General features: G+C 39.2%; 1 protein-coding gene across 4 annotated transcripts in view; it reads left to right on the top strand.

Moving 5' to 3' along the window:
* OTUD7A (OTU deubiquitinase 7A) overlaps positions 1–11,622 on the top strand; it is a 171,727-nt gene extending 160,105 nt beyond the window's left edge. For 3 of the 4 annotated variants that reach the window (XM_068958341.1, XM_068958343.1, XM_068958344.1), the window contains 3 exons: positions 3,751–3,865; positions 4,128–4,212; positions 7,230–9,409. In XM_068958341.1, the coding sequence (XP_068814442.1) occupies positions 3,751–3,865; positions 4,128–4,212; positions 7,230–8,654 (1,625 nt within the window). In that variant the 3' untranslated portion in view covers positions 8,655–9,409. Of the gene's footprint in view, positions 1–3,750; positions 3,866–4,127; positions 4,213–7,229; positions 9,410–11,498 lie in introns of those variants that run through there. The other variant, XM_068958342.1, reaches the window with a different exon arrangement.
* The last annotated feature ends 1,009 nt before the right edge of the window (positions 11,623–12,631 follow it).

Raw genomic sequence — 12,631 nt, 5'->3', positions numbered from 1 at the left:
GTGGCCAGATTTTGAATTGTCAGAATGAAATTGAGAGCTTGGAGCTACCACTTCTTAAAAGAGCATCTCCGACAGCCAGGTTATTCGTTACTTAGTCGTACTATTTATGAGAGAGACTTCGTGTTACCGGGTGTCAGGAGCAGCATCTGAAGCTGTCTGAACTACTTCACATAACATACATATGTGTTTATGCTGTTGAGAAGCTGCCTTGTGGAGGAGATGGTGTGTCCACTATTTGTAAAATACATGCGGTCAGATAAGTGCTGACGTGAATGTTTGAAGTTGCAATTTGGCATGCATTCATGTAGCAGATCATTTAGGAGCACTATTATAAATGTATATAAAGAGAGAAACATGCTGATAACCTTGCAGGGTCTCCAGTAACATCCTGTTGTCTGACGAGGACTTAAAACACATTTTGACGTGTCTTCTGGTTACTCACTTTGCCTAGTGCATAGCTGGCACTCTGACAGTCACTGAAGGCTCTCTTGTTCTGAACTCTACAGCATTGGATTAGACTAGACACCTGTCAATCCTTTTGTCTTCGTACAGGCTATTTATGCAAGTGTTTTTTTATCTTTGTTTATGTACTAAGGAAAATAAAGGGCAGTTCTTGACCATCCCTGAGACTGCTTCGTGGAAGTTAGAGCTTCCCACACACTCATGCTTGTCAGCCAGTCAGCAGTGAGACGGCTCCCTCCCTGCAGGCAGGCTGCGGTCACAAGTGACATAGGTGTGACACTGGTTTTTAACAGCAGTATGTCAGCATCTGTGTCAGCATTTTATTTGATTAGTGTCTTTAGAAATAGCTAAACTGTTGTTCTTTATAGAAGATTAATAAGGATGCTTGTGGCATGAGGATGAATACGAGGAAAACCTGTGACTTCACAGCCTGGGAGGTAAAATACCAAACTGAGGAACAGAGCAAAGGTCCCCACCATGTGTTGTAAGACTGACATGGACGAAATAGCTGCTCTTAGTTTTGATGTGTGCGCCCTGTTAGGGTTAGGACTTGAAGACTGTTTTGAACAGAGTGTTTTCAGCTAGAGAGCATCCAAAATCAAGTTTAACCACAGTAATGCAGCAAAGTTGCAAAATCTTTGATTTAGCCTGCGCAGGAAGATTTTATAATCTGTCAGATTAGTTTTAAAAATGAGTGTGATGGATCTTGCTTGCTGTCCTGAACATACTTTGCCTGTTAGGAACTTGGGGCAACTCTATAAGCGACCCACTACTATTGAACAGAAATCCCTGAAAGAGAGGGAATCTCTTGCAGCAAAGGCAGAATTTTAAAACTCAGTGAGTTTAGCAGCTGCCTGCTTCATGAAGAAGATGATAGTGCTTCATACCAACCTCAGACTATCCATGAGAGTGAGGATAGGGTTTACGTTCAACTCGGAGTCTAAAAAAATGATAGTTAACAGGTATTTCTGTGGAAAGATGGAGACAGTACAGTCATAATGTATTAAGACAGACAGTAGAGTGACACTGTGTAGGCAATCAGCTCTAAGCTTTGTTTTGTAATTGGAGATTAAGATTTTAACAAAATAGGTATTCGTAAACATTTTAATAGATGTATTTTCAGTATCGGTAGAAACAGCCAGCTTTTAAGGGTTCCTTTAAAATTGCTTATGAAAAGTGATTGTTTATTGACTTAAATGAAAACTAGTTAGTCTCAAGTTATTCTTAAAAACAAAAGAAATGCAGATTTACATTTTGAGTTTTATATCCCAAAGAGTGAGATACACCTCTATGGCAGTTCTTAGGTCCAGGCTTCCCAGCGTTGCCTGCTTCAGGGACCACGTCCGCAGTTCTCTGCCAGTCTGTAGCTGTAAGAGAAGGCGACACGCTACCAGAAGTAGGACTGCTCTGTTGTAAACTTTTAGTGCAGTTCTTTTCTAAGGTGCTTTCTTCCTTTAAATGGTTGATACATTGCATTATGAGGCCCTTTGTAAATCCAATCAGTACCTACTATCTGCTTAATTAAAAGTTAATTGTCAGAATATGAATGTTAGCAAGTTTTCCTTTGGAAATAGGATTAGTTAATTGTGTTCCCACTTATTTCATCACAGCCCCTTGTTGATATAATTTCCTAGAATTCGGCAGGGTGAGCCCTCAGATTACAACCGTGAGTGCAATAAAAAGTGTATTCAGTTGCCACCTCTGCTGTACTTTTCTTATGTTCTTACGCTTCGGGAACTTGTTTTACAGTGCATTTTGAATTGTAGAATTGGACAAATCTGTTCTGATTATTCCCACTGAGTTTCCTCAAGGAGCTAAATTCTCTTACAACGTTCATTTCCATACTTGCATCTTAAGCAGTGTCTGGAGCTAAAGTTGATTAATCTCCAGCTGTTCTATACTTTATTTGCAGTTAACATGGGGAAAATATTTCAAGAATTACAAACTGTAAGCAGTAGGGGGCAACATTTCCATGAAATTTGTAGAGTTTTGACTTTTTATTTCCAATCTTTAGAGCAGAAAATGAAAAACTTTTTTTTTGCAGTTGTTGTCAAGCTGTCTGAACCAAATACTGACTTCACCATATTAAAAATGCAGATTTTATTTCCTGTATTCTGCTCAGTGAGAAACAATATTTAACTATAAATGCTGTACCTTTGTGCTGACAACATATGCTTTCTGAACTGCAGAAAATACTCTAAACAACATATAACCAATAAATGCAATAAACTTTCAATAATTCACTGCCTTGAGGTTGAGTGGTTTCTCCAGGTTTCTTTGCCCTTTGGCTTTGTTGGAATGAATACGTAGGCTAAGTCGTTAAGGTTTCTGGTATAGAAAATTAAATTCCTTGATTGGTTGTCAGAGGGACAGCAATGACCTGCACAATTCTGAGAATCCCACTCAGTTCCTCAACAGCTTTAACTTTGTTTTCTAATGAAATGGAAGCAAATTGCTGGCTCTAATTAAAGCTGAACAGTGCTTTTCTCTTAGTTTATTGTGGTTGATGAGTGATAGCCACTTATTTTATAAAATGTGTCACAGTGTATTCTGTGCATGCTGAATATAAAGCAGAGTCATTAAGATACATGTGAGAAGGCAGAGCCCCCCGGCAAAGAGGGGAGAGGACAGAAAAGGAAGAAGCAGCTACATGGTAATGCTGGGATGTAACAAAAGTAATGATCTTTCTGTTAGATTTGAGACAGTCCTTAAACTGACCTCTTAAATCATATAGATGTTGATCTTGGCTTCTCAGTTATAAATTCATAGTTTGAGTCCAAAATCTCCATAATTGCTTTTTGCGACATTTCTTCACGCTATTATCAATATATTTTTATTTATTTGGCAGTGGAAAGTGAAAAAGAGTAATACCAACCCGAAAAGGCAAAGAAGAAGAAAAAAAAAAGTGTGCCCATCTGTGTGAAAGACAGGGAGGAATATTTCAACATTTTATCGCTTTCTGCTATTCTAATACTCTGTCTCCTGGGATTTTGTGTGTGTGTGTGTGCATTACAAAATGGCAGTGTTCTCCCAGAGGGCTCCCCTCCTCCACTGTGACTGTCTCACTCCAGGAGCAATCAGTGCGTTCCCCTCTCCCTCTCCTCCTCTTCTCTCACACCTCAAAACAGGGAAGTGGAGCCTGGTGTAAATCATTTGTGGTACTCTGGTTAAAGGGTAAGACACTTCTGCAGCACGTTTGGCTTCCGGCTTTTTTCTTTAGCCTGCTATTTTTTAACCACTTTTCACAGCTAATTTTTTTTTTGTCTCCTTGTTTCTTCTGTACTTCAGCGGTGATCCCCCTGACTGACTCTGAACACAAGCTGCTGCCTCTGCACTTTGCGGTCGATCCTGGGAAAGACTGGGAGTGGGGAAAAGATGATAATGATAACACCAGACTGGCCAAGTAAGACCTTTCTGTAACTTTAATATTAAGCAGTAAAGTGTCCTGAGCCATACCTGACCTAAGTCCTGGGACACCTGCTAACAGTGAGAGCTTTGTTCATGTTCCCTTGTCACAGGGATGAAGAGATGGGTGGGTCTGCAGCCCACAGTCACAACTCAGGCTGTTGTTACGCTCAGTGGTATAGCCTCTCTCTGTTGAGAAGTATTGCTTTTTCTTTCAGGGTGTTTGTAACTGGTTTGTTCCCTTCTTTTTTCATCCTCAGTTTGATTCTGTCTCTTGAGGCAAAGCTTAACCTTCTGCACAGCTATATGAATGTAACGTGGATACGCATACCATCTGAAACACGGGTAAGGTAAACTTCCCCCTCAGTCTAAACAAGATGAGCATCACAAGCCGTGCCAGGGTGTTGTGCAGGGCAGGCTGCGCGGTCCGGCCAGCTGCCTGGAGCCACGCAAGTGCGCTGCTAGCAGAGAGACGAGTCACTCATGGCTTGTTGCCATTGCGGTCAGGCTTATAATTTTTCTAGTTATTAGTTTTAAAAACACAGTTGCTTGTATATTTTTTGCAATTTATACTCCATTCTGAAATGTATTTTCTAGTCTAATCTTTCTGTTATTTATTTCAGTACTCCCTGTAGTTTAGAAAAACCTTAACATAGAGCTTTTCTCACCATTGTTTCCTCAGGAATTTGGCTCGCTCCCCTAATAAATTGGTTAGGTCACCAATTCCAAGTCCTTTCTTTTTTATGAGAAAACATTTGGACCCCTGGATAGTTCCCAGTTCAGAGAGCAGCTGACAAAAGGCCACAGACTGCCACTGAACTGGAGCCTGGTTCTTTGGGAAAGCTATTGCAGAACCATGCCCAGCTGGCACCTCATCCGCTGGAAATTTCTCTGCAAATTACATTGAATAGATTGAGAGGTTAGTCTGGAGGCAAAAGGTTGCTAGGAGAGGATGGAGGTGATTTAGGCGGCCTACACAGATGGGATTTGAAAGGAGGAATGGAATACAAAGGGAAAAAGCTTAAGAAGCTGCAAGAGGAAGAAAAAAATCTATTTTTCTTCAGTTTTACCCTAAAGTGGTAGCTACCACAGCAGAAGAAGGAGAGGCAGAATGATCCTGCAGCTGTAAGCTGTGAGCCTGAAAACTAGTGTGACCTGGACTGCCTTTCCCTGCGCAGACTTCCCGCACGAGTACAGTCAGGTCACTTCCGCACTCCTTTCCTCCTCTGCCAAGAGGGTGCCAGCTCTGCTCACAGCAGGGTGATGGGGTGCACAGGACTCCAGGGACAGAGGCCATTTAAGTACACAGAGGAGGTAGACATGCAAACACCTTTCTGTAGGCAGAAATACATACACCTGCAGAATTCTTTGACTCATTACGGTTAGTTAAATGTTTGATATTTAGCTTTAGCAGATTGTGGCTTCATGGTTCCTGAATACATTAGCCATTGCAGCATGTGGGTATACTCAAGCTTTTCATTATTGCACCAGATTGGCCTCCTTTACTAGAAGGAAGTAAAGTTTTGGACTATGTTTTAGACATTGCTTAAAAAAAATAAAATAACAAATAAGCTTTATCGATTGCTGCTGTCCATAACTGAAATGAGTTTCCAGATTTGGTTTATGTCCTGCTGCAGAGGTCCTTTACATTTTAGTTTGATTTGCAGCATCCAGAATAGCTAAGTGTTTCCAATCATTGACAAGATGCATTAGGGTTTTCTCAGTCACTTAACTCTTTTGTCGTAGCCCTCTGCGGTGCTTTTAATGTCTCAGTACCACTATCCATTCACATAATTAAAGATGTCAATACTGCTGTCTCTTGAGAAAGAAGGATTAATGTAATGTAATGGTAATATTAACCACTAGATTTCATTGGGATTAGATACAATTTACTTGCTTGCTTCCTCTGCTAAGTTCTAAACTGACCAGTCACATACAGAGCTCTCAAGGTTATAAAAAAACAGAAAACAATTAAAAAAAATGTTTTAAGGTCAAAATCAAATATCGTTTTTACAAAACAAAACTTTTCTTGAACATTGTTATTCTTTCACACTCACAACTTCTTTATTTAGGCAAAATATATATAATTGATAGCTGTTAATGGTATCTTCTTCATATATATGTATTTCACAAAACTTTCAGGGTGCCTTATGGACTGATGAAATATAAATTCTTCCACATTTGCACCTATATTTCCAATATTTTGTGGTTGTAATGAACTTGCAGATATTTTATCAAAATCAAAGTTCAAATACCACCTTCTCTGTGAAAAGAATATCTTTTCTACTTCTATTATGTCAGACTACCAAGACTACCAAGTCTGAATCTTCCCTGGCCTTGCAGGATCCTAATTCCACTACTGCAGTTACAGAAAACCTTCTTGCATTCAACCTTATCTGTGAAATTTCACAGACTGGGTAAACAGGCAATGTCTGAGAAAAATTGCAAGGTTTTGTTAAGCATCAGTAGTGCACTTCAGATTAAAACTGACTGTAAACTGATGCAGTCATGCAAAACTGCCAGGGAGAAACAGCTTTGGTGTGAAGTCTGTTTTGCAAGACTCCATGGACAGAGCCAAATTTTATAGTATCCTAGGATCCTTTTAGTTACGTTTTCATGGAAGATGCTTTATGACCTTACCTAAAGTATAAGTAGGAACTTGGGTGTTTGATGTCAGTTTTATCTACCCTTTATTTCTGATAACAATCTTTGTATTCCTCAATGCACTTAAGATAGATACTCAGTATTTCAGGCAGGATGTTTAGCTCTGATGTGTTGTAACTTTGATTTCTACGCATTGGAGACCACGGACAATAAAGAGATCAATTTAAATAAGTTGTTTTGTGAACATCATAACTTCTGAAATATTACTATGTACAGATTTGTGCTCTGCATCCTCCTTCCAGCAGAACATCGTTTCCCTTCCATCACGATAACAGCAGTTTCTTTCCATGCTCCATGCCTTCCCCTGACTGAGAGGCAACTTGTTTTGTGGCTAGTTCCAAATGAACGGCCAGTCGGCTGGTCAACACGGCCATGGAGGTCATGCTGTGGCCTCCCCCTGCACAACCGTGGGGCTCTCTGTTTTTCAGACACTGATTTTCACAGAGCGTCTGAATGAGCTCTGCTCTGCAAGTGGGCTTGAGATGAGCCAAAAGCTACCGTAGGAAGAAGCAAGATACACACTCGCCCCAGCCAAATAAGCTTTATTTTGTGAAGAAACCAGTAAGCATGTCAGTGTGTAAATTAAAAAGTACACATAAAATCAGTGTCAAAATCTACATTAGATTTGTTTACTTGCACCAAGGCTTTGTGTGAAACTGACTTTGCTGTATCTAATTATAACTAATTTTCCATAACAGGCCCCTTTGGCTCAACCAGAATCCCCTACAGCATCAACAGGGGAAGATGTTCAGTCTCTGGCTGATTCAATGGACTCAGACCGGGAATCCATCTGTAGTAATTCCAATGGCAATAATGGCAAAAACAGTAAAGAAAAAGAAAAGGACAAACAGAGGAAAGATAAAGACAAAAACAGGACGGATTCAGTTGCCAATAAAATTGGAAGCCTCAGTAAAACGCTGGGAATTAAGCTGAAAAAGAATATGGGTGGTCTTGGAGGCCTGGTGCACGGCAAAATGAGCAGAGCCAATTCAGGGAATGGGAAAAATGGTGATGCTGTAGAGAAAGTCAAAGAGAAGAAGTCTAAGTCTCGAAAAGGGAGCAAAGAGGAGACTGGACAGTCTGCAAGCAGTCCTCCATCTGAAAAGACCACTCCATCTCCTACTGACAAAGCTGGCAACTCACCTATTGAAAAGATGAACACTAAATCCTTCTCTGACAAGCAGCCTGACCCATGGAAGTACAGCACTGATGTGAAACTCAGCCTCAATATTTTGAGAGCTGCCATGCAAGGTGAACGCAAGTTTATTTTTGCTGGCCTTCTTTTGACCAGCCATAGGCATCAGTTCCATGAGGAGATGATAGGCTATTACCTGACCAGTGCACAAGAGCGTTTCAATGCAGAGCAGGAACAGAAGAGAAAGGATGCTGAGAAAAAGGCTGCACTGAATGGGTCATCTGGTAGGAAATTGGAGCAAGAAGCATATTCAAAAGAAAAGTTAGAAACATCTCCTCAGGACAGGGCATCACCAATCTTGCCTCAAAGCCATACAACTCAACTGGTTTTAAAATTTAAAGATCGCACTAGTCCCACTCCAGGGTCATTTTCTTCACCTAGTAATGGTGCTAAGAAAAGTGGACCCATTCCGGTATCTGCCCACTATAGCCATACACCACCTGTTCAAAGGCAAAGTGTCATCCATTTGCATGATGTCAACTCCAAGCCGTCGAGCTTCCAAGATGATACCTATAAGCCAGTGGTTGGCACCTTAAAAACCTGTGCCACCTATCCCCAACAAAACAGATCCCTGTCTTCACAGAGCTATAGCCCAGCCCGGATATCTGGTATCCGTACAGTGAACACGGTGGAATCGCTGAGCTATGCCATGCCTGCTGAACACAAGTCTCAGACATATACAAATGGGTTTAATACTGGCGATATCAGAGACAGCTTAGAATATGTTGATGACGATGCTCCTCAAACCTGGTTGAACAATGATAAAAATCAAGGCAAAAGCACAGTTTGCCCAATATATTCCATCCAGCAGAACCGCTGTAGGAAGGAGAACTGTTCCTTTTATGGTCGTCCTGAGACTGAAAATTACTGTTCGTACTGCTACAAAGAAGAGTTAAAGCGCCGGGAAAGTAAGGGACACAGGCATTGAGGATTCTTCTGTGACTACTTAGTTCCATCATTTTCTTACTTACAAAGTAAGCAGCGTTGATTTGCAGTAGAAGGAATCCTTAAAAGAACAAAAAAGCATTGATGAGTGAAGAGTGTCCAGCTTTTCGCTTTTCTGGGGCAATGAGGAAATGAGGGTTAATTTATCATAAAAATTTGTTGTTTTCCATTTTGTCAGTGTCTTTTTTACGTATACTGGTAAGCTGAAGGGTTATTTACTCCTTTGTCAGTGCTGTGTATATGTTTGGTCAAAAATTTACTAATGGTGCCTGAATTTACACTGACATCACTCAGGTAGTAGAATGATAGGGGAAGGTATAATACTGGAGATGTGGTGTTGCAGTGGGGTAGTGTCTGCCTTGTAGACATTTGAAATTCTATAGCTATTATGAGAGTATTTTTTCCTCGGTAAAAACTAAATTTTTCATAGCTTCCCCCCCCCCCCCCCCTTTTTAGAAGGGTTGTGATTTTGCATACTGCACATTCTTAACATAGCAGCATACTGCATCACTATTAATATTTGTACTCACTTAAGTCTGAAATGCAGTGCCTCCAGGAAAATGGGAGTGAAGGTCTGAATTCATGAGGTCAGTAGCTCATCCCAATTGTGTGTTCTTATCAGTTATTTCTGCATTTCAATAAAAAGGTAGATTTGAGCCATTCTTCTTTGTTCTGAATTTTTAAACAGGTTTTATAAAAAATATATTATGGCTTGCAAGACTTTATGTCTGAAGAAAACCCCCACAGAATACAATTTTGGGTACCTGAATTTCAGTAGCGTTTTCATTGCTGTTAAAATGGAGAAAAACATTAAAATTAGATGTTGCAAAGATAATTACTTCTAAGCACTGCTTGAAGACTGTTGGCTCCGCCTATTTCTGAGTCTTCTCCTAGAGTGACTTGCGTACCCACCAAGAGGTTGCAGGATGGCTGTAAAATACCTCCAGCACGCGTGTTACTGCTAGCACAGATTTGTACGAGTCTTGTTATCCATGGAGTTGCATAAGTATGTGCAGTACTTTCAAAAATAACTCTCCTCATAGAAACACTTCTGTAAAGCAAATACCAGAAATACTGTTAAAGTAGACGTATGAGATTAGCAGGTTTTCTTAAATGTAGTATTTGCATTTTTTACGCTTCTCCATCATCAACCAGCATAATGTAATGAGAACAGATTTTTAGTGTTGTTACATTTGTAGGTAATGGTTATTTACTCTCTACCTACATTGTTGAAAAAGAGCTCGTTCTCCACAAATAGGTGAAGTACTGCCTTCAAGACTTCTTACTGTCTGACACCTAAAGGAACAAGCCACGAGTGGCTTCTGTTCCGTCATGTTCACGATGGAATAGCACTTTTCTGGCCCACACAAAATAGAGTGTGATTCTTTTCTGCCATTTCTTGACATGTGTGACAGCATTTAACTTGAGTACAGTTAATCCTTGTTAGCCTTGAAGCCGAGAGCAAATTAGTCTGTGCAGCAAGATACACACGCTCATGCAGATGTGTACTAACTTTCAGGAAAAGCACATAAGCGTTTGCTAATGTCCCACTGAAATCTGTGGAACTGGGCACATGCTTAAAGTTGCCCGTGTGTTTAAGTTTTCTGCTGAATGGAAGATTAAAAGCATAGTTTCAAAATAAGTCCCATTAGCCAATCCAAGAAAGTCATGATCTTTGCTGTGTTAGCTATTTCATGAATCCAGACCTGCACTTCCTATTTCTTGCTGTATACTGAGCATACAGTGAATGTCACTGAATTTTGCATTCATTCATAGAAGAGAAATATTGGCAAGCTTAATGGCAAGTTAAAACTGCATGTAACTTCTGTCTTTAAGGTAATCAGACTCTGAAAACCATGTCTCCAGTTGTGTACACCGGTATGCAGTTTCCTTTTTTGGTTAACAGTTGTGATTACGTATATGTTCTCATTGCCAAAGAAACCTGTGATTTCAGATCATGTTGAAACAAAACAGATTATGTTAAAACAAATCAAACATCATACTTGATTGTATTTGTTACTGAGATGGAGAAAACTGACAGGATGAAACTTCATGAAATGAAGAAACATTAAAGAATTCTTCGAGCATTAGAGTAGCAGTAGCCTCTGATGCTCTGGGAAATGCTTCTGTATAAAGTTGTGCTTAAGAAATATTTAATTAGCAGCAAGGTACGCCAGCCCATGTATTGGAGTCAGTTGTATCCTTTTTAAATAAGGAAAAAAATAACAGCACATATGTAAAAACAAACAATTACCAAGAGATTTTACTGGTTCCCGTTCTTAAAAGGAGTTATTCCTATAATATGTTTTTAAGAGGTACTATGCGAAAAAGAAAGTTTACAGAAGGTCAATATGTAGATGAATAATGACTCTGTTCTAAATTATTTAATAGAATATGACTGTTTACTAGATTATTTGGAAAAATTAATTGGTCTTCTGAATATTAACAAGGCTTGTCTGAATAGGCTAGCAAGTTTCGTACTGTTCAATGTCATCCTTAATGCACTCAAATATTTTCATAATTGTTTACCATTGCTAGTTTGCTCATTTTTAAAAATGTACTGTATGAAATAACGATAGAACACTTTTTAGTTGGGTCTGTTTCCTCAGATCCTTTTCTTGGTAACTCCTTAAACAACTTACTTAATATTATTACTTGCTTATAGAACTCTTTTCTATTCTGTTGTTATTTAACGTTTGAAATTGGAAAGAAGTTTCAGGCCTACAAGGCAATATGACAACTAAAACCGTACCCATGTGTTCCTAGTAGTTGTCCTCTTTTTCCTCAGGCATATTACTATAACTTTTTCTTTCTTGTTTCTAAGCAGATGTATCACTATTTGTGGCTGCTGTTTAATGGTGAAACCATATTTGGCATTAGACAGTCTAAACATGCAGAAACGGTGCCTACCCCTGAAGACGCTTACTACATACTGTGTAATGAATGTCCCGTGTAATGAAGAGTCTAGCTGTAAGAGGAAATTTTCTATCTATTTTTTCAGAGATAATTAGCAACTGTTCCTGACTTGCATTCACCAGCAATGAAAGAAATCATATCATTCCTTAGCTAGGTGTGAGATGGAATAACCTTCAAATTTTTTTTTGCTATTGTACTGTTTGACTGTTCTTTTGTTTTATTTTTTGTTACATTGAAAACATATGTAGCCCACAGGTCACTATGCCTTTTGTTGTGCTTGATCCATAAGAGAGCTGTATGCGTATTAGAGCTTGACAGAATTACCACTTAGCCCCAGTTGTATAGACTTGAGTTTTGGTTTGGAGGCTCCTGTTTTTTTCATTTTTTAGCTCCAGTGGCTGCAATATGCATGCAAGTTCTCACATTTTTATGTGCTTTTTTTCTCTCTCCTTGATAGTGATTCAGCACTGTTGTCCACTTTTGAAAGGTACAGCCTTTTTTCGTAGGTAGGCTGCATTTGTCCAAAGCAGATCCAAAATCATCAGAAGATACTTAGTTTGGAGGAAGTTGGGATTCTTTAAATACATGAATGTGCAATTTTTCTAGTTTAAAAAAATCTTAAACCAATTATGCAATTTTTTTTACTTTGTTCATAAACTCTGATACGAAGGTCTATTCATAACAGAGGAGGCCTGTAATACATAAAGGGTTTCGTTTCAGTCACACTTTATATTAAAGTTCCATTTAAAATGCTGTTAAGAGTTAATAAACAATCACTAGACTTTACAAGTACTTTTTCAGACGTGGGAATCAGTTTTAACAGAGAGCTAACAAGGAACTCGTTCAGAAGAAGCTGGTGTAGATTATCACAAGCCACTCTTGTTATTTTGGATTTTAAAATGATTAAGCATTTATTGATATAGTTCATTAAGCTTTTTAAATGCGATGGTACTATAGCATGTTACCAAGCTTTCTTTAACAATTAGGTCCTTCTTCCTAAGTCGAATGTAACATCGAAAGGATCAGTGAAAGAAAGATGCTGTA

The sequence above is a fragment of the Struthio camelus genome, chromosome 12, assembly GCF_040807025.1.
Source record: "Struthio camelus isolate bStrCam1 chromosome 12, bStrCam1.hap1, whole genome shotgun sequence".
Lineage (NCBI taxonomy): Eukaryota > Metazoa > Chordata > Aves > Struthioniformes > Struthionidae > Struthio > Struthio camelus.
Note: the sequence above shows the minus strand (reverse complement) of the source record. Positions and strands in the feature narration are given on the sequence as shown.